The following is a 25,312-nucleotide window of genomic DNA, read 5'->3' as shown; positions in this document are numbered from 1 at the left end:
CTTTCAGCCTCCTACCTTAAAATACAAAAGATAAAAATATATATCCACTATGCTGCGTATGCAAAGGAAATTAATCAAACATATATCAACTTGGTACCGAATCACAGTGAAGATATTAATGTAAAAGAATAATAGAAAAATGGATCACTACTCGGAATACGTCCAGTAATATAAATGATTCGCAAAATAAAACTAGAGTGGTCCCAAAAGAGAACAGGTGTCTGTCATGCTTTGTCGAGAAAGACTCTAAAACACAAAAGAAACATTAGACTGTAATTTACATTATTATTATCACAAGCGACGAGCGAACTCATGTTCTGCGGCAACTTTAGTAAACCTAAAGAACCAAAAAAAAAACTTTAGTAAAAATATAATTCAATACTTTTGAAAACGTAAATTTGATAAAATATCTACCAGGTTACACTTTAAGATCTACTCTTTTTGCATCGTATCTACGAAGTACTGTTTACTCTGCAGAGACACGTAGTCGATAGATTCGACCTCTTTTCACGAGAGTAGAAAACTCTCTGCAGCATATAAAATTTTCGTTGTTGTAAAAAGTGGTTTTACCCAGCCAAATTAAAAGAAAATATTACTTTTACAGTCTGCCATTTTCTTTTCTTTTCGGCTTTGTTTCTTTCAATTATGTATTGCCATTCAAGATGTCAGTTTCCATATTTAGAATATTAGTTTTGATGCGTTTTATTGTCCGAAAATATATAGAAACTAGATGTTTTTTTTTGGATTAACCTAACTAATTTTACAGCCTAACTAATTTTCAAAGAAATGTATAGCCCACGGATAGATTTTTTCTCCGGGTATTCAAATGAGTTCTAAAGCATAGACCTATATTTGTATTAGGTGACCAAGATAATTGTGACTTAGTTTCGCGCAGCAGGTGGATCAAACTTGAAACATCATCCGTTGCATTCAAAAGATATAAATGAAATAGATTGTAACTTTTAATTTATAGATATTAGAAAATTAAAAGTCATACTATGAAATAAAACCGTTGATACCAAAAAAAATACACACAGCTTCATATATTTTCGTCCTTCACCGACAATTTTCTTACCTTATCGCCTTTGTTTTGTTCCATCACTTTCACATATTTTCCTTTTATAGTAAAACTTCAATCTGATTTGCATTTTGCTGGATCCATTTTATGAACTCTCTTTTTCAATGGGGACTTGCCCTTCTGTTTTCTGAAGTCAATAGTGCGGGATTTCCATGAATTGAAATCACGTTTTAAACTTTTACCATTCACATTTAATCCTCATAGGACCACTGAGGAGGTAAAGAGTAGATTCATGTTATAAAACATTTTACTACTCATAATTTATCCTTACATACTGTGTGAACTTTGTTTTTGCTTTCGTGGGCTTTCACATGTCAGAAGCCCTAAGAATTAAAACAAAATATCTAAACCGTAAAACCATATTGAAATTCTGCTAGTGTAAACTTACAGTTAATATAGTGCTCGTAACTTATTAGAAATGATTATTCAGACTTGATTAGGTAGGTGCTGATAAGTCAATAAAGAAACGATTTTGCTTTCCAAATGCACCACCAAAGTCTTAACTCTAAAAGAATGGAAGGTGTTTTCACATCCTGATATGTTTAAAAAGACTCGGTATTGTGACATTAAACAGTAAAGACTCTCACGAGTTTCTCATTTGGGTAAAAGGCATTTTGATTCGAGTTTTTGCTTATTTTGACAACTTTATAAAATTTCATAAAATTAGAAAATCTAGTGGTCCATCTAAAGTAGCCGTGATGAGCATGGGAACCATCCAAATTAAGGTACAGATCGTGACTCGTACCTACCTTTTCTGTAAATTCAATCCCTTTCACAAATCTTAACCTCATTTATGAATTCATAAGTTGCAATTTTATCATAAGAGTTGTAGACTGTAGTTTCAAAATACTAACTACGAAATATCCAAATCAGGAAGATGATGTTGATCATTTATCGTATTATACATGTGATACCTTAGGGTTCATACAACTTTCCTATAAAAAGCAATCCAACTTTGTCAAGTTGCGAAAAGTTAGTTTCACTAGTCAGAGCAATGTGGAAATCAATAGATGTTTGAGATAGATATTTTCGAATGATAAGCGAAAATGACCTTCTTAAACAATGGGCCTATTAGCCAAGGTCGTATATATTAAGAGGATGCTGGGCTACGAAACATTATGGACTTAACAAGAATAGTTCATTGAGTATCCATTTACCATGGGTGTAAATAAAATCTAATGATAGAAGGAGCCCAACATAGAAGACCTAGCCCATAAAACTTTTGACAGTGCATTAGAGTTTTCGAATTTAACTTGCTGGATTCGATTATACTTATTCTCATTGTTTTTTCTTAACAGTGATTTATTACATATCACGAACTCAAATTTTACAAATAACATATCTATCTGGTTTATGAAAATTTACACATATCAGCACGAGTAAAGGAGTTTCCACCAACTTCTTAACATGTGTACATTTATAGTATTTTTGTTTTGTTTTTACATTTTTGGGTTCATTTTTTTTGTCAAGTACATTTTTTGGTTCATTGTTCATATCTTTTAACAAGATTCTTCTGACAATTATAGTTCTTCAATTGTCCGAACGCGTGTGATCAATGCATGAAGAATCGCGCGTTGAACGCAGAGACTCAAAATGATTGGATTGTTGTTGTACTGAGCGAAAGCAAAAAGTTAAAGACTTTATCAACGGAAGTACACACAAACTCAGCATCTCAGCTTCTTTAGACCGTCTGATCCTACTTAGGACTTGTACTGAAATAACAATGAGATCGCAACACGTGTACTTTATGCTCATCTTGGGAACACTCTAAAAGGACGGTGTCACACCAGATCACAGCACCATCCACTTTCTTCTCTTTATCTCTCGTTTTAATACCCACCGTCAGATCATGTTACGTTTTGCGACGTAAGCTTATTTTGTTGCGCATCTCTAGGCTCCCTCTATCCACTTGCTTATCCAACCGTCCGTTTTTTTTCTCAGTTTCTTCTTGGTGCTCGAGTTTTTTTCTCTTAGTAACGACACCATCTTTAATCTGTAGAGTATAAAAATAAAAATTAGATATCAACAGTTTCGGTTTGTTAATATTGGATTCAGTTATTTATCTTGTAAGAGACATCTGTTTTTCAGGTTAGGTTATGGTTGTTTAGAATATTTTCAACTCTACTTTATTTTTAAGTTTATAATAAAAATGCTCAAATTTCTCTCTATTACTCTATAGAATAAAAAATGAGTTTTCCATAAATAATCTATTTTTATTACTTTACTTTTTACTGAAATATAATATCATTAAAATATAACTCAATTTCATTATAAAATCGTTCTATTTTGAAAAAACAAATAGAGTGAGTGAACAATTATTTCATCTTGGTGTAATATCGATTTACCTAGACACACCTTTGATTTAATTTGATTGGAATGGACGCTGTTTTTATCAATATTAATTTTTATTGTTAACAGTTGTAATATCAACTTTCGTTCCATGATTGCGTTGTTAAGTACTATCAGACTATAGTCATTAGGGACTCTGATCTACCAGTACAATGTGATAGTGTTTCAAGTACAGTGAAACCTCTATAAATTAATAATATTGAAACTACATCAAATCTATAATTTTTATTAATTTATAGAGATTATTAATTTATCGAGATACTAATTAAACCAAAAAATCAATTTGAGACTATATAATTATATTAATTTATAAATATATTAATTTATAGATTATTAATTTATGGAAGTTATACTTTACATATTTTACCAACCAGTTGAAACCATATCTTTTTAGCCTTTAGAATAAAGGATGATCAATACCATTAAAACATGATCATTCCTGAATTATACCCTTAATGAATATTTTAAATTTTCCAAAAATATCCTTAATGATATGAACAAACTAAAAAATTCATTAATGGCATTATGGTCTTTCGATTTTGTGGGTCTATTTCAACATTTAGATGGGCTTGCTAACTAATTAAATGGTTATGTTTTTATATAATTAAATTCAAATTCTATAAACTTTTTAATATCAATACCACAAATTAAAGTCTGCAATAATTTTAATAAGTTGATATTAGAGATTGAAATTCTACATGAGGATGAGACTTAATCAAAAATATTATTGGCCAGTTTATATGTTTAGCAATATTTTATATAAATTATAAATCTTTAAAATTATATAATAGCCCAAGTAAGTATTTCGGATAAAACCAATGTTTTGAAAACCGACTCCGACACTGAACCGGACGATTTACCGGGTTATTGGGTCATTGAGTCGACCGCAGGTAAACCGCGGGTGAACCGCAGATTAATAAATAAATTATTTTTATTATATAATAATATAGCTAATAAATAAAAAAATAAAAATATTATAAAACTAAAGTTACTACTTTCTAAATATCTTTAAAACATAAAATAATAATTTGGATATGTATATATTTTATGTTTAATAAACATTTAGAATACTTAACTTAATTTTTTATATTTTTATTTTCATTTGATATACAACTAAAAAAAATTATCTACTGGTTCAACCGGTGGTTCAACCAGTACCGGGTTTTGGGTTTTAGCTGGTTTGAGCGGCTTTTTGCGGGTTTTTACATTTTAGATTTTTTACAAAACCCAACCCGAATTTTTTTTCGGTCACCGGGTTTTCCGGTTCAACTGCGGATCCGGGTCGGATTTTAAAACACTGGATAAAACCATTATTTAATTTATTTACAAACATAAAATGGTTGTGACGCATTTTAAATTTCGTCATACTATACACACTGTAACAAACCCGCATAATTGAGACTTGATCATGTCACAATTTATATAATTAAAACGAAAAATTATCAATCTTTATATTGAAAAAGCAACAAAAAAAATATCCGCCCTTTCAAGGGCGGGTCATAATCTAGTTATAACTTAAAGGATGATTAAAACTTATAGTACTTGATCAAAAAAAAAAACTTATAGTACTAATTAGGTTTTCATGGGGGAGTCGTCTCGGGTGTCGTCTCGGGTGTCTCATTGTATGATGTTGAATTTATGAAAGAGATTCAAATGGGTAACAAGAAAAGTAAATAAAATAAAAAATAAAATAAAGAGATTCTAATGATTTCGTGGCCCCTTTCATAGGGCATCATGCATAACCATCTTGGTATGTTTTAAAGTTATTAATGAATCAAATACGTGAGATGAATAATGAGAATCCGAAACTTTAAAACTTCAAACAATAATGTACGAAAGCATAATCAAACTTAAGCAGCGCCAGTTTATGTTTTTTTTTTTGTCAAGGCAGCGCCAGTTTTTTTTTTGTCAAGGAGCCAGTTTATGTTACGTATTCTACAGTTGGAAATATGTATGTGCATATGATGTGTTTTGACTGTGCTGTTCGGACTTTAGTTTAATTATAGAGTTTCTAAAATCAATTTATTTCCAGTCAGACTTTACACTTTCTAAAATCTTCAAAGCTTTCCTTAAATTTCTCACAGTCCAAATAACTGTTTTTACATGTTGAAATGTTTTTGTTTTTCTTAAAGCTACTATTTGATAACTTTTAATATTTCTAAAGCCACATTTATTATTTAAAAATCAAAAGTCTTAACAGTCAAATTAAAATTGAAAGCCTTAACAGTAAAAGTCCTCAGAGTTGTAAACAATCGCTGATTTTTGTATGTAAAGAAAGATGGAAACGATGATAAAGGTGAAAAAGAAGTTTAGGATCATCGTTGTTTTATTTTGTTTTCTGACTTCCAAATCAGACAAGACAACGAGGTATGGGTCTTTTAATATACAGAGACTCGACTTTAAATCCATCTAACCACCAATAAAAAGAAAAAAACACTCAACTATATGTTTGCGTCTAGACAAAATATAAAGTTTATCATGCTGATTTTGAACAAACTATCAAATATCTCAACCATCCTTTCATTGAGTGAGATCTTTGAAACTACAGAAGCCATAAATCTTCTTTCGCATATCAACATATGCATGCATGTTGAATTTTAACAAGATACTCTAATTACTTGTAATTTGCATTTGTTTAGGATATTCTCAGAAACCTACTTTATATTATTATAGTCATCTAATGACATCTCCAATCCCACTCTATTTTTCACTATAAAATAGAATTTAGAGTAAAAAATATTCTAATAGTATTCTATTTTCCACTCTATAATAGAATAAAAAATAGGTTTACTTTAAATATAGAATAAGTTATTTTTTTTTATTAATCATTCTATTTTCTACTCTAAAATAGAGTATCATTGGAGCAAACTCCATCTCTATTATAGAGTCACTCTATTTTAGAGTAAAAAATAGAATGAACTTTGGAGATAGTCTAACAAGATTATATACAAATGTCACTGGGATACTTCTGTTTAAAAAAAAAACAGCTTTCGATAAACAGTTGCAAAGAAACAGTTGTATTAAAATAATGAGAGCCGATGCTGCAGGTTTTTAGTAACTGCCTCCCATATGCTTTATATATGTTTCAGAAATTATAAATACGAGGATAGTACTTATGTTTTGAATGTTTCAAAGTGAAATAAATAATGCAGTTAGAGCGCATTCATCAGGATAACAAGTATGATTGATTTTTTCAGTGGAAGTTAAAATAAGAGAAAATATCAAACGGTAAAGTCTAGCAGTACAAGTTATTTTTGAACTTGAACTAGTTTTTTTTTTTTTTTTTTTTGATCATTTTTTTTTTTGATCAAAACTCGAACTAGTTTTTTATAAGCTGGTATAAGCTTGATAAAAAAAGCTGGTATAATGCTGAGTGGTGAGTGAAGTACGATAGAAATATATTTCTTTTCTTATAATTATCATACTATTAATTACCAAATATTTATATCTACATCAATGTTTATATTTTTGGATGATGAAAAGTGTCCATTGTCTAAATTGATGTGCCAGAACGCAATTTGACGATCTGGTGCACTCACTTTGTTTGCCGCAACACAAATACGGTGAACGTGGACATTACTCATACAATTAGTATTCTGTTAAGTATATATAATCCTATATTTACCATATGTATTAGGTAAAAACTAGATTAAAATTCTCGATATAGTTTATTTAGCAGATGTTTACGAGACTACGAATTGTATAATCGAGAAGAACCGTAAATTCGATTATTATCGTTATTCATCATTCAATACGATAACTGATTTAAAAAGCTCGCACGTTAATTTAACGCATATGTCAGTGGTATGGGCTTAAAGTCGATAGAATAAAATAACAAGAAGCAACTACTGTATTCCTTTTTATCACGCCACGAGTTGTATTTTTTTAAAAATAAATAACATCTCATACAAGTATATAACAAAATAAAGTCACTATTTCAAATACAAAGTCGATTGTGTTTCCTAATAAGAATTGGAAATGCCGTTCAAATTACTAAAAATGGAAATGGTTTTTGTCAAACATCCAAGACGTATAACTTCCTTTTCAATAAACTTATGGTTTTCAAAATCTCTCCTTCAGATTAAACTAAGATATAAAAGTCATTTTTCCAAACTAAACAAATATTCATTCTATTTTCATCTGTAGCACCAAGAATAAGCATATGATATGCATATGCATCCTACTTGACAGATTTCTCTTTAAATAATGGAATATGAGAAAACATATAAAAGCTTGTATCATTTGTTACCAAAATAGAAACCAACTGATAGTATGTACTAGTTTAAGTAGTGTGTCTCACGTGCGACGAGGAATAGTTTTGGGCGAAGTAAAAGAAAAACTGTTTTTTTTTTATTTAAACTTACTCTGTTCGAAAAGTCGTGAGCAGACCACTACAGACACAAGCTCATTGCTTTAGCTACAGTAACAGCTACCGTAACTTTTAGCTTTATGACAGTCCAATCATTTTAACCTCTATCTCCAAGCTGGCGCGTGACTGTTAATCTCTCTTTCTCCATAAAATCAAAAACTCAGTTTTTATTGCTCTTTCTTTATTTTCTTTGTGTAATGATATCAGACAGAGAGAGAGAGAAAAGCAAAAGAAGAAGAAGAGAGTGATGGCAGATAAGAAATTGATTTCATCGGCTTCCTCTTCTTCTACCTCGATTTACGACCCTCGTGGCAATAATAATCATCAACCACCCTCTTCTTCCGACGAGATTTCTCAGTTCCTCCGGCATATTTTCGACCGTTCTTCTCCTCTACCTTCTCACTACTCTCCGGCCTACACGGCGGCGACAGGCGGAGACCCGCATGCAGACAACAACACCACGAGATGTTTCGTTTCTCCTCCATCGTCGAAGCGCGCCGCCGCCGCCGAGTTCTCCGACGTTCCACTCGGCTCCGCCACCGCCGTACCGTGTTACGGCTTCTCCGGTGGTAATAACAACAACGTTGCTCAAGGAAGCAGCTCGGGGACTCGAGTATCGTCGTCTTCCCTTGGAGCTAGCGGGAACGATACGGACGAGTATGACTGCGAAAGCGAGGTTTGCGCCTTTTTAAAAGTTTCTGCTGTTTTTTTGATGATGATGCATGTTCTACAGTGTTTTGTTTTAATATTTAGTTGTGAATGAAACTAATCAGGAAGGAGTAGAAGCTGTGGTTGATGATGAGCATCCTTCCAAGTCTCGTAGCTCTTCCAAGAGATGCAGAGCTGCTGAAGTTCATAATTTGTCTGAAAAGGTCTTCTTCTTCTTCTTTTTTTTTTCAGACACAATCAATCCTAACTTTTTACTCGAGACTTTATGTTATCTTTTTTTTTATTTTATGACAGAGGAGAAGAAGTAGAATCAATGAAAAAATGAAAGCTTTACAGAGTCTCATCCCTAATTCAAATAAGGTATGTATATACACATAGAATCATTTTTCTCCCCTTTTCACCTTTTATTGTGTCTCTGATATATGATGTGTTCACTGGTGGGGGGAAGACGGATAAGGCTTCAATGCTTGATGAAGCCATAGAGTATCTGAAACAGCTTCAGCTTCAAGTTCAGGTCACTAAAAGTATTTATAAAAAAAATATATTGGTCTATTATCTTTCGGTGATGACATTACTTTTTTTTTTTTCTGTTTTTCTGATTTTTTTTTGAAGATGTTGACAATGAGGAATGGGATAAACTTACATCCTTTAAGCTTACCTGGAACTTCATTACACCCGTTGCAACTCTCACAGATCCGACCTCCAGAAACAACCACTGATCCTCTGCTTAATCACTCCATTTGCTTCGACTTCCAATGCACCGGATATGCTCAAACATGCCTTCTGCGTACACGTTGGAACCTTCCATCCGCAGTCACTTTGGACTTTCCTTCCCTTTACTCCACCTGTGGTGTGTTAAGTCAATTATCACATTTTTTCACTCTATAAACTATATTATTCTTTTGAAAGCTAGTTTGCTTAATTGACAATGATGTATTTTGTTTCTTAAAAAGGAGATGAATCGAGAAGGCGGGTTAACTCATCAGAGGTTGAACATTGGTGGTCATCCTAACGCAAACCTAACCGGTAAGGCTTGTAAAGTCTGATAATTCCTTAAGAAGTTTATAAGACATTGACAAATGTTTAAAAAAAAATGTTTTCTACATTTTGGTAATTTTTTTAGGAGAACATGCTGCGTTTGATGGACAACATCCTGAGATAAAAGATTGACTTACTTGAACATCATTTCGCAACTTGGGGAATCTGTGCGTTCTTGTTTCTTAGGTCTCAAGCAACAAAACTGCATGACAATAAAAATGCACTTAACGGTCTTTATATTTAGTAATTTTTGTATTTCATTGTTGTCGTTAACATATGAACTCTACAGACTAGTCATTGGACCTTCTAGATATAATATTAAAAAAGACTGAACTTTTTATTATAAAGTAATTCTTAGGTTTATGTATGTTTATGGTGGGATGTAATTTTCCTAGATCATCGTTCGCATTGTATTGAGGCTTCTAAATACTATAAGCTTCTAAATAACTTTTCTAAGCACCAAATAATAATAATAATATGATGTTGTATGATATTTTTTCTGATATATACATCAAACATTCTGGCCTGATTCATGAGCATCCACTCATACTATAGATCAACTTTTCTTTGCATTATGATAAAGTAGAACAGAGAAAAGAAGTTTTGCAAAATGTATTAGAGAATCATTATGAGACACTAGAAATTTTGCAATGTCTTCTTTAGGGACAAGCTCACGAGTATCAGCTTAAAATGGCTTTAATGTATTGGGCCTAACCTAATTATAATGTCTAAAAGACCGACCCAAGGGCCCAACTTCTACAGCTCTACCTTCTAGCTCAATCTCGCCAATGGTTCTGTTTGCTGAACCTAACCGAAACCATCCCTTGCACGGCAGCTTTTATCCCAAAATTAAATCGGATCTTACTGCTGCTGCTAATCATTACACTTTGAAACGTTTCACACGTGCTAAAAACAAGCTTCGAGTGGTGTTAATACAAGGTTTGGTGACTTTAGTCGGTGGCAAAAAAAAAGTTACATTCCTTCAACGTCTGACACTTTCATACTAGTTAACTATAAACAGACAAATAACAAATCCAACTTTTTATCCTTTACGATGTACGATTCTGTGGTACACACATTGATTGGTGTAACACTAAGCAGAGAAATAAATGGCCAAACAAAAAACTCTATTCTCGTATAAAAATATTCTAATTTCATTTACAATAGTCAACGAGCTAATTAACAAAAGATTAAAGCAAGACCGTCAATTTTTAATTATCAACCCCATAATAATCTCCTTCATTCATGTGACTTGGTCTTTCTCCACTAATTAAACTACCGTGTACTCCCTTCAACCTCACGTACGTTGACCCAATCACATGAAACCGACCAATCAGGTACATTCTCGGCAACTAACCCACTGATTCTCTCCTCCGGCGAACGTACCAAACAGCCGAACGGTGAATAATCGTTAACCGGAGACTGAACCGAGTTCCAATCAGGAAAATCAAAAGGATCTCTCGGTGAAACCGAAACCGAAGCCTCGACATCTTCGCCACATCTCAGTGAACCACCATCACTTCTCTCATCATAATCATCAACGGCCAAGAACGGATGATCCAAAAGCATCCCAGCCGTCCACCTCTCCGCCGGGTCTTTAACGAAACATCTCCTCACGAAATCTCTCCCTTCCCCCGACAACTCCACCGGAAGCTTCGGAACATCTCCCGAACCGATACGAACCATCAAAGACATTACATTCTCGATCCCTTCTTCCGAACACCACGCCGTTTCCCCGCTCGACATCTCAACTACACACCATCCCAACGCCCAAACATCCCCCGGCGACTCAAACTCGCCGCGATTAACCGTCTCCGGCGCCAAATACAGAGGCGTTCCTCTGATCTCACCGGCGTTCCCGCTCCTCCGTTTCGCCAACCCGAAATCGGAAACCTTCACGCCGCCGTCGCCGAACACCAAAACGTTCTCGAGCTTCACATCGCAGTGAGAGTAACCTTTCGCGTGTACGTGACGCAACCCTCTAACGATCGACCTTGTGAACCGCCTCACTTCGAACTCCGGCAACCCTTCGCCGGACTTCTTGATCCTATCCGCCAAGTTTCCGCCGGGAGCGTACTCGAGAAACAGATTGTAAACCTCCTCTCCGTTCTCCACCGTCGTTCCTTCTCCGTAACACCGCACGATCTCCGGACAGTCGCCGAGATCGTCGAGAACGTCTCTCTCGTTGCGTAACGCGGCGGAGCAGGCTGCTCCGGAGGATTTCACGGCGATCAAGGGAGGAAAACGTGTCGAGCTTCTTCCAGAGGTAGTGGCTAAACTGACGGTGGAGAAGCTCCCGTGACCTATTGTTTCTCGACGAAGCCACTCCATTTAATTGTATAACTCAAAAAGTCTACGAAACAGTTAGTTTCTCTCTGTACTTTCTTCTGCAACTCTACTTCTTCTTCTGTCTCTATATATATACTCTCTACGATTATTTATTAATTTTTTTGTAAAAAGAAAAAAAAAGATGTAAAGTTTGTTGTGAGCACTAGTGTACTATTGTCTGTAATTGTTGCACGTGATATAAGCCTGTTACTGTATAGTATTTGTTATTTGTTTGTTTTTGTAATTGCTCTTGGCCACGAGATAAAATAGCTGCCAATAAAGAAAACGTGGGTGGTGAGAACGAAGAAGACGACTTACTCTTGTTGCCTTCTCTAAGATATTTCTTCCTTGCCATGCGCATCACGCGATTTTTTACAAAATTATAGTATAAAAAATAATTTATCTAATGGTTTACATATAATTTGTTACGTAAATACAGAGTTCTAGTTTTTGTATTCATCTCTTTGCCATAACTGGATTTAGTTATGTTCATTTGGTGATTTTAATTAAAAAATAAATAATTGATGCTAACTTTGTTTTGTTTGATGCATTTATATTTTTAATGAAATACATGAAGTACTTTAAAAAAAAAACACATGGAGTAGATTTGTTGTTCTACACGTTTGTTTCAGGATCTACCATGTGATTTGCGTTTTCTTCAAGTAGCGTAAATATCGGATGAGAGTTTTTATTAATTTGTTGCCTAACGTGAGCTGTTTTTCATATGGCTGTGAATATTTATTATTTTTAAAAATTAGATAATGGTCAATTGGTCATATTGATTGGGGTGGTGAGTAATTTCCTCTAGCTGAAACTGTTTTATTTAAGAAAGAAAACTGTTAAACACTCATCCACACCACTAACATCTGCATCCTCATGATTTTATTATTTATTGAAGACTGAATTATTATGTCCCTACAGATAACAAGCCCAAGTAATGTGATAAACAATAATTAGCAAACATTAAGTGATCAAAAGTTCTAAAAGAATTCAATGCAATTAACACTAACGAGTGACTGGTAGTCAAAACTTTCTGATGACTTGCCAACAAAAATAAGGTGAAAAATCAAAGTTAAGTCATAGGTGAGAACAACTGTGAATTTGATTTCAAGAAAGAAAATAGAAAAATGACTTTGAGTTTCAGTTGGTAACTACTACTCTTTAAAAAAATAATGATGAAATTCTTATTCCTCAGCTCTTATTCTATTCATGGTGTTTTTCTGTCAAATTATAAACTTATAAGTCCCCTTTATTCCTCTAATAACTTCTTCATAACTTCTTATGAATGAAAAAAAAATTATGAAGAAAAAATATTCTCTAATTTAGATGAGGAATGAGATGGATTGAACACTAATTCATATATTTTTATTTATTCATTTCCTCAATTGAATTTTGTTCATTTTTTGTTCAATTAAATTGTCACCAATGATGATAAAATAGAAAATAAGATCTTTATTTTGTTCTCGCCAAGAGATACTATGCTCCTTCTTCACCCCTGTAGTTATGCTTGACATTTTTGCTTTCAATCAGTCCTTGAGGGCATATGACAACCATAGGATCAGGGAACAATGCATGGTTTTGAAAGTGTTGCTTCTGGATAATGAGAAGGCTATATGTGGTGTGAAAGATTTGGTTTAAGTTAGATGAGGAAAATCTCAGTTGTGAAGTGAAAGAGTTAGAGCTTCATAAGCTGGAGAAGGAGAAGAAAATAACTTTTTTCAATGATTAAACAATAACAATTGCATGGCAACTTCTATTTTTCATTTATTTTTTTTTTTTGACAAAGAAAAGGGTTAAACCCGGGTCACTATTGGAACCAGACCTAACCCCCGGGGGAGTCGCAAGCCCGCGGATGGAATCCTTTTCCTGGGCATTCAAATGGGTCCTAAAGCATGGACCCATATCCGCGTTAGGTGAACAGAACAATGTGACTTAGTTTCGCATAGCAGGAGGATCGAACCTGAAACGTGTTAGCGTCCCAGGCCCGTCCACTGCCACTTGACCACAAGGCCCGTTCTTATTTTTCATTTATTATTGATAACTGAACATTTATCATAGTTAGATACACTAAATTTTATCAATTTTCTTCTTCGTCTTAACCAATTTAATAGTATATGGCAAAACACTGAATATAAGCCATTTGATAAACATATTCTTAATTTTTTTTTGTTTCATTTCCTTAATAGTGAAATGTACATATTTTATCGGGTTTTGTTTTGATATATATATAAGTTAATTTTAGTTATTTGTGGATCTTCTATCACCATGGTCAAGAGCCGACACACTGCCAATTTTGAATAATTTTTTTTAAACGAAGTATTCGAGTGTATAACCTTTTGCGCCTGAAGACTGGCTAATTGAACCTGAAACAATATGAAACACCACATAGATAATTTATCACCTACTAGTACTACTATGAGCCGGATAATAATAATTATAAAAAAAGAGAAAGGAGTCGCATAAATATCACATATATGCCTGAAAAAATGGTACCTAAAGCATGGGCTTTATGAGGTCTAGGCCATGACCGGCATTGAGCACGAGGAGGTTGAATTTGTGCCATAAACGGTGTAGTAATGATCATGAGGATAGAGTTAGTGCCCAAATGAGATAAAGTTGGGCAGTGAAATGAGTATTACATAAATGCACCAAATGGGTTACAAATATTTGCTTTGTTATGTATAAATGTATAAACGAAACAGAAAGGCCCAAGTGTCACCAATCCCGCATGAGTTAAAAGGCCTTAAATATTCTGTAAGTATCAAGATGGGCTTATCAGACAACAAAAAGACAAATGTCTGAGTTTTACCAAGTGTCACCAATCCCGCGAAGCAGCGATGGACGGCGAACGTTTAATCGCCGGAACAATCCCATAATTTAGAGCCGTACGTCTGAATTGAGAGTAGAGACAATTTGGAATTAAAAATAAGGTTTATTGGTGTTGTGAATTGAGGAAGAGAGGGAGGGAGAGAGATCTGAAAGGTCAGTGTGTGAATTTGTGTCAACAATGAATAATAATATATAAAGATGAATAAGTTTCTTATCGGATATCATCTCAAAAAAAGAAAAACGATGATTTAGTGTGTGTTAGGGTTTTTATGAATCCTCATCATCAGTTTAGTTGTTATGTTTCTTTGTGTGATGAGAAGTGAAAATTAGGAACAGATCAAAAGCTTTACAAGAAATTTTTTGGCAGTGTATACAAATGTTTTTTTTTGTTTTGTTCAAATTTGTGTCTTTTAACAAAACCAAAAAGAATGGGGAAAACTAGAGAGCAGCAGGAGAAGGAGACTTTCTGCTGCAATCGACGCGAGGAGCAAAGCAAGCCATGAAAGGTGTCATGAAAGTAGTATGTCTTCTGACAAGATGAGTGATCTTCACTGAGTTTCTGGAGACTTGTTGTTGTTCTTGTTGTTCTTGTTGTTGTTGTTGATGGTCACTTGATACTGAACTCCTCCTCATCTCCTGTGCTTTTAGCTTTGCTGATTGGAGCTTGTTCAAGATCTTATCCATTGATGCTGATTTCTTCTTCTCCAGCTTCACCTGTCAAAGAAGGATTCAGTATTAATAATAATGCTGAGATTTATATAAAAGGGTAGAAGAAGAAGGAGGGAAGGGACCTCGAGTTTTCTAATGGCAGCTTCTGCTTTGGCCTTCTGTAGATTTTCCCAAGCTGCTATCTTTGCTTCCTCTCTCTGCAACCTGCCATTGATAGAGAGAAAAAAACATTAATAGCACGACCAAGAAGAAACTGATGTAAGAATCAATATCTGTGTTTGGTTTACTTAGAAAGAGACATGGCAGGTTCAGAGATATCCCAAGAAGAAGAAGAAGCAGAAGCTTCTTCAGAGTTGTCTTCTTCTTCAACCTCAGGTTGCTCTCTCCTCATTATAATCCTAGAAGACATAACTCGTCTCTTTGGACGCTTAATCATCTTTGCTCCTTTATCCATCTTCACTTCTCTCACTTCACCACCACCACCACCTCTACAAGGAGGAGGAGGAGGAAGAGGCTCAATCACAGAAACAACCAACGGTGGAGATAGCAGCAGCTCTTGAGGAGTAGACTGGTCATTATTATTACTAGGACTCATCTCTTCTGGACTCATCTGAGTAGCTATGTCCCTTCTTGAAACCACCGGAGACTGCGCCGCCGTCGTCTCCTTCCTGTCCTCTGCTTTCTCCTCTGCACAAAATTCAACAAAAAAAGCTTAGATCTTGGACAAGAATCAGCTCAAAGTTTTGGTCTTTTCAAGATTGTATTTGTCAAAAGTGTGAGTCTTTTGATACAAAGAGTTATACTTTCAGATCCATATTGCATCTAAGAGAAGAGAGAGAGCTAACCAGTGTCAGTTTTGGAGCAAAGTGATGAACTTTCCTCACTCATCAAATCAATCCAGCTCCGGCTATGTCCATGGCCACCACCAACACTCCCTCTGAAAACCCTATCAGCCTCCAAAACACCAGTCGAAAACGGAGAGCCAGAGACCATTAAACCTCTGGGAGCCGCTGCTGCTTCCAAAGCCCGCATAGTCAACCTCGGAGAATACGGCGGAGGATGAGGAGGAAGAAGCGTGGGAGGAGGAACAATGGGACCGCTTTTGGACTTCTGCCGTCTCTGGTCGGAGAACTGAGAGCTCGCCGATGGTGGTGTGTTCGCACAGACGCCAGCCGCCACGGGGCTGCAAATCCACCGCTCGGCGTCTTCCCATTTGGAAGGTATGGCTCTGCCGCTGTAAAACGGCGTCGTTAGAGCGGAAGAGGAGCCGAGGTGGCGACGAGGTCCGTTGTTGTGGACTGTTGGGGTTGAGCAAGCGGTGGAGGAGGAGGAAGGATGGTGGGGGACTCTCTCGGAGCTCCAGCCTTTGTTGTCGGAGTAGTTAGGAGCTGCTCCGGGGCTTAGGAACCCACCGAAGCTGTTTGAGGAAAGAGATGTCTTCCTCATCCTTTTCTGCAAAGAGAATTAGAGAGAAAAGATTTGAGATTTAAAGAAAGGTGGAAGCTTTATTATGAAGAAACTGAACTCATTTTTTTCTTGTTGACCGGAGAGATTTGAAGTGTGTTAAAAGAGAGAGAGAGAGAGAGAGAGAGTGATGATGTAAACTGAATAAAGGGTAGAGAAAAATGTACTTTTGTGTTTCTCAAAAGGTGAGAACTTTGAGAGATGAAAGAGAGAGAGTTTTTGTTTTGTAAGCATTAAGACAAATGTCTTGGCCGGTCCGATTGTATACTCAACAATTAAAAGGTGATAAGAAGAAATCTCTTAACATTAAAATCATTTTGAAATTGACTTCTTTTGGGTTATTAATGCAAATTACACTTTCTGTAAACGAAATTGGGAAGAATGGAAAAAAAAAAACATTAATGAAGGATGATTAACAGATTTGGACGGAAAAACTGCCGTTATAGCTTATCTTGTTCTTCGTTTGATCCTCTGTAGCGTTACACAGAGCCACAACTCTCCCATGTGACCATTCTGCGCTTTTGTTTGTTCTTTCGATACATTTTCAGACACTTTTTTGTCGTTTCTGTTAATAGGCTTCCCGCTTTTTTTTTTTAACCTTTTTACGTTATTTAACAGTTAACTCGTTTTTCTTATATACTCCCTCTGTTCCTAAATACTTGATGTTATGGATGATGAAACAAGAATTAAGGAATATATTTTTATCTTAAAAAGTAGCATTGAAAAGAAAAATTAAAACTAATCCAACCAATAATCAAAAAAATTATAAGATTCTATTGGTCACACAGTTTTCAATAAAGCTATAACTAATATAAAAATATCAAAACATCATCTATTTTGAAACATCCAAAACTCTCTAAAACATCATCTAATTTGGAACGGAGGGAATGAGTAGATTTGAATGTACTGTAACACTCCGGGCACACCTGGAAAGATGGATCGTAGCCACTCAAACTCACTCAATAGAGAAACACTGCTTTTAGTTCTAATTGGTAGAGAGAATATAGTTGAAATAACTCCCGCGAGTTCGTAAATTCTAAAAATAATTGTGTGGCATCGCAATTTTCAGTTTATTCCCTTCATTTAGTACTAGTTTAATAACATTACGGCAGTCGATCTTCTTCTTTGAATATAAAGTGGATGTTTAACTAGTTTATTAGTTTCCAGTCTTGTAGTTTTTTTCCGTCATCACTAGTAGTTTGTTTTATATACTACAGTTTTAGCAATTTGAACTAACCACGTTTGAAGACATTTCACATGTTATGTTATATACCAACATACTTAATTCGTCATTGTTTTAGTAATTACCTACATCCTTTAATAAAGCAATCTCGTTTGTCGTGGCATTCGCATCTCGGCTTTTTGGTACTTAAAGAGTTCCAAATATCTGAATTCCTCATATTGTTGATTATTCATGAAGTTGCGAAATTTGAAAGCGTTTGTAAAATAACACGGGAGTCATTATCACGTTATGCTACTAATGTGTCTTTAACGCATAGGGATGATCAAGCTCACAGACACAGACGACAAAACACACTAGTCTCTCGTTGTTATTTAATGTGGCATTGATTTTTCGAACAAAACAAACCCATCAATTTGTATTACAAAAATTCTGAATATGGGTCTTAACTATTAAAAAAAAAACCCCACGTATAATAGTTGGCGCGTGACAAATAGCGACTCCGCTCCTACCACATTCAACGTTTGATCTTTTCTTCTCCTTCATTCAAATCGTTCTTATCTGTTTATTATCACAGATATGTTATGAAAAATATCTTAATATATATAGAGAGAGACCCGACTAAAATAGAATCACGTCTATTATGCATATGTATAGCCGAGTGAAGAAAGAGAGTTTTCAACTAATATCACGTACGTTTGTATCTTTTATGTGTTTCGACTGTGCTGTTATCACGTTATGAATAGCATTGATTTTCTGAACAACTAAAACCAACCATTAAAATAACTAGCAAGTACTAAATTCAAGTCAAGTACAAAAATCTGGATATGTTCAGTTTCAAATATATATGTATTAAGGTCGCATGTAAAATAGCAACTCATCTCCTACCACATTCAACGTTGGATTTCATATTTCTGCTTTCAAACCTTTGTGAAAAAATACACAACGAAGGAAAACAGAGAGCGATGTTTCAACTAACACGACGTTTATATTTTTTCGTCTACATAATAATTATATAAAATGATTGACAGAAAACAATCAGTGTTCAAGAAAATATTATTAAGCTTTGAACTAGACATTTGTTATAATTATAGCAAAATTTATCTTTTAAACTAAGCTTTCTACCATTTTATAAACTACCAAAACAAACCATCTGAAAGCTTAATTCTTACCATGGATGGCAAACAAATATAGTATGACACAAAGTCGCAGTCAAACTTTATTCAGGATAAACAGTAAAGATAAAAAAGATCAGAAGAAACATACATAACAAATATTAAAATATAGGAAAAGAGGCAACATAGTCTTTTGGCTTCAACACTAAGAGTTCCTTCTTAGCTCAGTGCCTTGTCCTGCTTCTTCGCCTGCAAAACAGTCAAATAAGTTCAATAAGTCATTTTGTACAAACATGTAAAGCTTGCATCTGCTACATTACCTGGGAGACCTTGAATACGAGGAAGAGCGTCTGCGCGAGCGTTTAGGAGAGCGTGATAGTGACCTAGACGGGGACCTAGACCGTGATCTTGAACCATGCCTGCCGGATCTCCTGCTTCTACTTCGTCTGTGTCTTCTGCAGACATAAACATTTTTTTTACAAGTTAAGAAAACCAAATTGGAAGAAGGAGATGATGAAATCTGTGTAGTTGAGTTTCGATAGAGAGCAGATCCAATCAAGAGCTTTTAAGAACCGAAGAAGTCCTGTGACTTCCTTGTCATCCTCACTCATATATCACGTAGCAAAAAATGATAACTTTATTAACAACCTCGGTGGTGGTGATCGACTATAACTCCTACTACGGCTGCGATGTCTACTCCGACTCAACGGCTTGTTTCCGCTAATTTCTCCAGCCTTTGCTTCTCCTGTTCTCGTTTTTAGCAGTCTCCGTTTGCAGTGTCCTTCTTAACTGTACACATATGATCCATCCACCATCTCAAGTTTCTAGTAGCAAATGGGAATAAGCTTAAAAGCAGAAGCACATAAGCAGAAGATCTTACTCTGTTGCGTTAGCTGTTTGTTCATGATTCTCTTCAGTCGTTCTTGGGGAGTTTCTTTCTTCACCACCGGTGTCTGCTTGGAAGATCCTCCAGAAGAGGTACCTGCTTTTGAAAGTTTCGCCAGTGCTGAGGGAAGTACTGTAGGTATAAAAAAACGTAGTATGGTTTAATTGGTTACTACAAAAGCTAAAGGATGAGACATATACCACCAAAATAAACTTGATACATGTAATCATGACCATACCTCACTGACGGTTTAGGTAGTTTAACAATCTTGTCTTTCTCAGAGAAACACCAGATGCGGGATCAACATGCAGCGCCTCGAAGAATATGTCCTGACGATGGTCTGCAGGGAAATACAAAATTATAATTTCCTAGTCTGTGCATTATACTAAACAAATCTCAGTCAGTTATAAAAGGGGTTCCAAAGCAAGCTTCTATCTCTCCCTTGTTGTCACAGGTAATCAGATCTAGATTCATTCTACACAACAAAAGTTTTCATCGACCAACTAAAGGAGAGCAAGTGGGTATCTTTGCAAGAACTAGAGGTTGAGTGCTCCGACCGGTTGAATAGGTCAGTTTGAGATGGTGGTGAACGCGGTGGGGAATATCCTCCAAACTTTGGACTTCCCACGTCTCCAGAGCCTCCAAATTCTGTTATATACTCGATTTTTGGCTTGCTAATTTCGTCAGAGTGGTCTCCATGACCATTCCGCCTTGAGTATGACGGAGAATATGACGGGATCTTGATCTTGACCTGCGGATACGAGCAAGAAGAGATAAGCAATAACTTTCCGTAGCTTGTATGACATAATAGCAGGTTAGCAAGGGAAAACCTTCTTGAACGCGGATAAGCCTCATAGTAGGACTCCTTCGAGACTCCCTGTGAAAATTAAAAACACCATTCAAGTGAGTTAAAAAAAAAACAACTAACTCTCCATTTTTCTATATTGTACTATCCTACCTGTAGGGATCATGCTGCATCATGTGTCTTCCAAAACCTTGAAGTTTCTCTTTCTCTATCCCTCTCTATCCTAGAAACCTTCCTTCTTTCCTTTCGACTTAGCTTCTTCTACATTTTCATAATTTTGATTTCATCCACGTTCATCAGTTAGATAAGCAAGACAAAAATAAGGTACAACCTTCACAAATCAAAATGAGCCTCGCAACTTACAACTGAAGGATCTCCTTTGATAAGTTCCTTTTGCCTTTTCTCTTCCTCTTTCGCCTTCTTATCCATATAAACGAGCCATCCATACCGCTTAACGCCAAACTGTTTCGCAATTGCTTCCATCCTTCGTCTTCGCTGTCATTACTGTCGAAATCTTCCTCCTCATCCCATCATCATCGTCGTCATCATCATCTTCCTCCGCATCAAACAACGCCTCTTTCCCGTTTCCACCATACGAAAATCCAACCTGTGAATACGTGCCTTTGTTTGCAGGTGGTTGAGCTTGTTGTGGTCTAAACAAAAGTACATAAAAAGGAAGTTCACATTAACTAGAAGATCAATAAGGATTAAAAGAATCGAGCTTTTTGTTCGTAATCATAATCTTGAAGATTAAAGTTGAAAACGCACTTTGTTCCAAGGAAGGGAGCAGCAAGTTTGGCCTCAAGTTCTTGACTGACGTGTAGCAAACCCTCCCCATCAGAAACTGTTCAACAGTACGAAGCATTTATCCCAACTGACTCTTTATCTCAATTTTTTTTACTCAGATTTCGCCTTGAATCGTCTTTTCATTATATGATTGGAAAAAAAAACAAATATGATGAAGGGAATGTAGAAGAAGAAGGTACCGACATCCTCTACGGCGGTGCTTAATTAAATCCCGGTAACGCTCAAAATTAACAAACTCCTCAACTTCTTCCTCCTCCTCCGACTTCTTATGTGGCCTTATGCTCCTCGAACCAGCCTCCCTCACAAAATCCAGCATAGCTCGCCCATCGAATCTACAACACCATTGTTACAAGCGAGACCATGAACAAAACGATTCAATTGAAATCGATCAAACAGCTTAAACCTAATTTCAATACCTATCAATCATAACATCCTGCTTCCGTTCCAAGGTATCCTAATGCAGCAATTCGTAATAAGAAATAAAATAAAATAAATAAATAAAAAATCGAAGGAGAGTTGGTTAGATAAGGGGATGATTGTTTACAGGCCCTGTTGATCCTCGGTGGCTTGGTAAAGACCGTCATCGCGGAAGATTTTGTAGCGGGATCCAACGGCTTGGATCGATTGGATGGGGTCTCCGCGGCGTTTAGCTAAGAAGATGGCTCGACGCTGAGCTCTTTTCCGAGCCGCGTCCATCATGTCGTGCACCTTCTTCTCCGATCTTCTCGCTTCGTGCCACATCCTCCTCCTTGAAGCTCACTCACAAACCCTAATTAGACTCATTGGGGAAAAAGTTTTCTCTGGCTGTTTTGTTTTATTTCCGATGACTAGTTGAAACAATCTGAACCGCCCGATGCTCACGGACCTTCTGACTGTTTCACAGGTTTTGAGATTTTTGTTTTCACAATCCAAAGGTGTCGAGAGGAGTAGAGAAAAAGAAAAACAAGTTGGAATGGGCCGGTGCTTCTCTTTTAAAATGGGCCCCTCGAGTGAAAGCCACATGATATGAATATGAATGGGGGAGAATTGGAAACTGCAAAAAAAAAGAACAAAGATTTAAAGTTCTTGAGAGAAAATTGTTGTTTTGATTAATCGGTTGTTGAAACTTGAAAGAGATATGTCACGAATAAACGTGTTTTATTTCTTCTAAGTATTACGATATACACGTATTAATGTTTGGTATATGTGTATATAAACTACAAATTGGTAGTAGTAGTGGTAGTATAATAAACCAGTGGTGGCCCAAAAGAGATTTTAGGACGTGTGATTGATCACTTTAATTTGAGGTGAGTTTTAGTGGCAACGTACGACGTTTAACCTATGTGATACATAGTTATTTCATTGATGAACTTATCAAATTGCATTTGTTCTGGACCACTTTGTTGGTTTAATGTCGGTTTAGAGTTTTTTTCCAGATCAAACTATATTGCTCTGGTAGCAAACATTCTTTAACAGCAAATAAGTAAATTATATCATCAGTAGCACATGCGAAATATAAAATTGTCATCTCTTGAATTTTATAAGAGATAGAGAAAAAAAGAAAAACAGGAACAAAGCCTAAGTGGATCCTGTCCTCTCCGATTCGAGAACAAGCTAAAGAAAGATGCGGAAGTTTGGCTGAAAATAGAGGAAACCAAGAACAAAATAGTACCAACATAAACCGTTGTGTCCAATACTACATGGCATACATGTTTCTATGAAGGCAAAACACTGATCCAAGGGGGACGTATGAGTTGTCAAAGGGCGCTATTGAATGCAGAATATATCACATCACAAAGAAATGCTAAAGATGCAGCCTAAGATGGACTAGCGTATACTGTTTAAAGCTATTCAGTAGCGCATGTTCTTTGGATATGGAGCATTTCTGTCATGATCTAAAACTAACTCTTTGCCATCCATACACATATAGAAATAGAATGCCAAAACTTCAGGTGGCCTAACTTGACACAAATGCTACTTAGATATAATAGATTTAATAGTTGATTAACTACAAAATTTAATTCAGCATATATTAATTATTTTGTAACCAAAAACGAATTTGTTGATACGCTTTCTTCTTCAAGTGTTGTTGATGACTCATGTAAGTTTTCTTTTTGAAAACATCAAATATTAGCTATCGCATTATGGATGTGGTCACATGAACAGTTTTTGTCGACTCAAAAGCTAAGATGAGAGAATATGGGAAAGCACAGTTCAAAAGTGATGATGGAAGTAGTGGAACTCAAACATTCTCGACAAACGCAATTATATGACAACCAGACTCATATTCCAAGTTCCATCAAAAAGATTCGTGGATATTAATAGGGTTGCGTTTCAAATCCATGTTTCCACATACGTGTCAATATTTTTTTTGCCTCCATACGTGTCAATAACTATCCCTGTATTTTCAATTATCTTTCACTGTTATACAATTATATAACCATTCGTCTCTGACTTCAATTGATTCGCCCAAGTGGTCATTTTCTCTCATGTCACCACAACCTAGAAATGAGTTCGAACTTTCCATTGAAGTACCAAACACAATGGTCCACAACTTCAATTCGATATAAAAAATTTAGATATTCGTAAATTTCTGAAAACAAATCAAATAATAAAAATTAATATTCATTTAAAAAAAAACTAAATCACAAGTACTAAAAAATTTAGATACAAATATTTGATATGTTCTGATTTTTATACAAATAGATATATATGTACAATTAAATATCGAATTTTAACATATATTTATTATTTTTTATTTTTTAAATTACATATAAAATATTAGTTAAAAATGAATATAATTTTTTTATACAAAAAATACAATGTTTCTAAAAACATTTATTTTATGATAGTAAATATTAACTTAAATAATTTTATAAACATACAGTTTCATTAATTTTGTACTTAGAATTTTTATCATGTAAAAAGTACTTTAAAAATTAAATTAGTATAATTTTTTTAATGTACTTGTATTAAAAAATGGATGAAATATCCGTAAATATCAATTAATATTTGTAATTATCAAAAATAAATTAGATATCCAAAAAACCGAATATCCATATTTTTGCAAAATGAATCAAATAAAAAAATCAAATATCTGTGAATTATGAAGCAAATAACAGATAACAAAAATTATGGTACTATTCTGTCCTTGTCCAGGCCTATCGAAAACTACCAAACAAGCTGTTTAACATTAATGATCTAGACTACTAGTTGACTTTAGTGGTTCCAGAATTCTTTTACCGTTGCAAAATTAGTGTGTGTGTATGTTATTGGTTCAATAATTTGCAATTCCAAAAATTTATAATGCAGAAAAATTAAAGAAAATTTTGCCCATATAGCCATAAAAAACACAAAATATACTATCTAACCAAAATACCATCTATCTCTTATTTTTCTTTTCCTATCTCTCTCTAATCTCGCACTAAAAATCTAATTACCTTTTTTGGTTATTTGAAAAATAAGCCAAAAATAAATTACGTCATTAAATTTTTCATGTTCACCAGAAGTTTGTGTCAATTTTGATGAAGAATTTTTAATACATGATAAGAATTTTCATGTTTCCGTCAAACTGGACACTATAGTATTTTACAAAAAAATCAAGCTGTTTCTTTCCGACTTTTCTGCGTGGAAAAATGTTCTTTAGCATTGTCACGGCTGAACAAAATACTTAATTAAATAAAAAATGAAGCTTATAAATCATTCTTTGTAGGAATGTGAAAAGAGTGTAAAAGTCTAAAAATAATT

General features: G+C 35.0%; 3 protein-coding genes and 1 pseudogene across 3 annotated transcripts; 1 reads left to right on the top strand and 3 right to left on the bottom strand.

Annotated features, from left to right (window-relative positions):
* The first annotated feature begins 7,974 nt into the window (after positions 1-7,974).
* LOC108840451 (transcription factor SPATULA) lies at positions 7,975-9,866 on the top strand. Its single transcript, XM_018613278.2, has 7 exons — positions 7,975-8,472; positions 8,570-8,668; positions 8,760-8,825; positions 8,914-8,979; positions 9,078-9,315; positions 9,419-9,491; positions 9,589-9,866. Exons 1-6 carry the CDS (start codon positions 8,044-8,046, stop codon positions 9,475-9,477), a joined length of 957 nt encoding a protein of 318 aa, XP_018468780.2. The 5' UTR covers positions 7,975-8,043; the 3' UTR covers positions 9,478-9,491; positions 9,589-9,866.
* A 747-nt stretch (positions 9,867-10,613) lies between these two features.
* LOC108841827 (mitogen-activated protein kinase kinase kinase 20) lies at positions 10,614-11,947 on the bottom strand. The gene has a single exon (XM_018614597.2). It carries the CDS (start codon positions 11,832-11,834, stop codon positions 10,779-10,781), a length of 1,056 nt encoding a protein of 351 aa, XP_018470099.1. The 5' UTR covers positions 11,835-11,947; the 3' UTR covers positions 10,614-10,778.
* Positions 11,948-14,986: 3,039 nt separating this feature from the next.
* LOC130508340 (uncharacterized) lies at positions 14,987-17,050 on the bottom strand. Its single transcript, XM_057003793.1, has 4 exons — positions 16,175-17,050; positions 15,617-16,016; positions 15,452-15,533; positions 14,987-15,374 (listed from the first exon to the last, which is right to left on the bottom strand). The coding sequence occupies exons 1-4, from the start codon at positions 16,773-16,775 to the stop codon at positions 15,099-15,101; spliced, it is 1,359 nt and encodes a 452-aa protein (XP_056859773.1). The 5' UTR covers positions 16,776-17,050; the 3' UTR covers positions 14,987-15,098.
* A 2,077-nt stretch (positions 17,051-19,127) lies between these two features.
* On the bottom strand, positions 19,128-22,434 carry LOC130508339 (uncharacterized; annotated as a pseudogene).
* Positions 22,435-25,312: the final 2,878 nt, after the last annotated feature.

The sequence above is a fragment of the Raphanus sativus genome, chromosome 2 (assembly GCF_000801105.2).
Source record: "Raphanus sativus cultivar WK10039 chromosome 2, ASM80110v3, whole genome shotgun sequence".
Classification (NCBI taxonomy): Eukaryota; Viridiplantae; Streptophyta; class Magnoliopsida; order Brassicales; family Brassicaceae; genus Raphanus; species Raphanus sativus.
The sequence above is the reverse complement of the archived record's forward strand: the minus strand, read 5'-3'. Positions and strand labels throughout refer to the sequence as shown.

Coding starts and splice junctions, on each gene's coding strand:
- LOC108840451 (XM_018613278.2), top strand. CDS start 8,044: ATGGCAGATAAGAAATTGATTTCATCGGCTTCCTCTTCTTCTACCTCG. Junction 8,473..8,569: donor AGTATGACTGCGAAAGCGAG/GTTTGCGCCTTT, acceptor GAAACTAATCAG/GAAGGAGTAGAAGCTGTGGT. Junction 8,826..8,913: donor TCATCCCTAATTCAAATAAG/GTATGTATATAC, acceptor GGTGGGGGGAAG/ACGGATAAGGCTTCAATGCT.
- LOC108841827 (XM_018614597.2), bottom strand. CDS start 11,834: ATGGAGTGGCTTCGTCGAGAAACAATAGGTCACGGGAGCTTCTCCACC.
- LOC130508340 (XM_057003793.1), bottom strand. CDS start 16,775: ATGAGGAAGACATCTCTTTCCTCAAACAGCTTCGGTGGGTTCCTAAGC. Junction 15,534..15,616: donor CCTGCCATGTCTCTTTCTAA/GTAAACCAAACA, acceptor TATCAATGGCAG/GTTGCAGAGAGAGGAAGCAA. Junction 15,375..15,451: donor CTGCCATTAGAAAACTCGAG/GTCCCTTCCCTC, acceptor CTTCTTTGACAG/GTGAAGCTGGAGAAGAAGAA.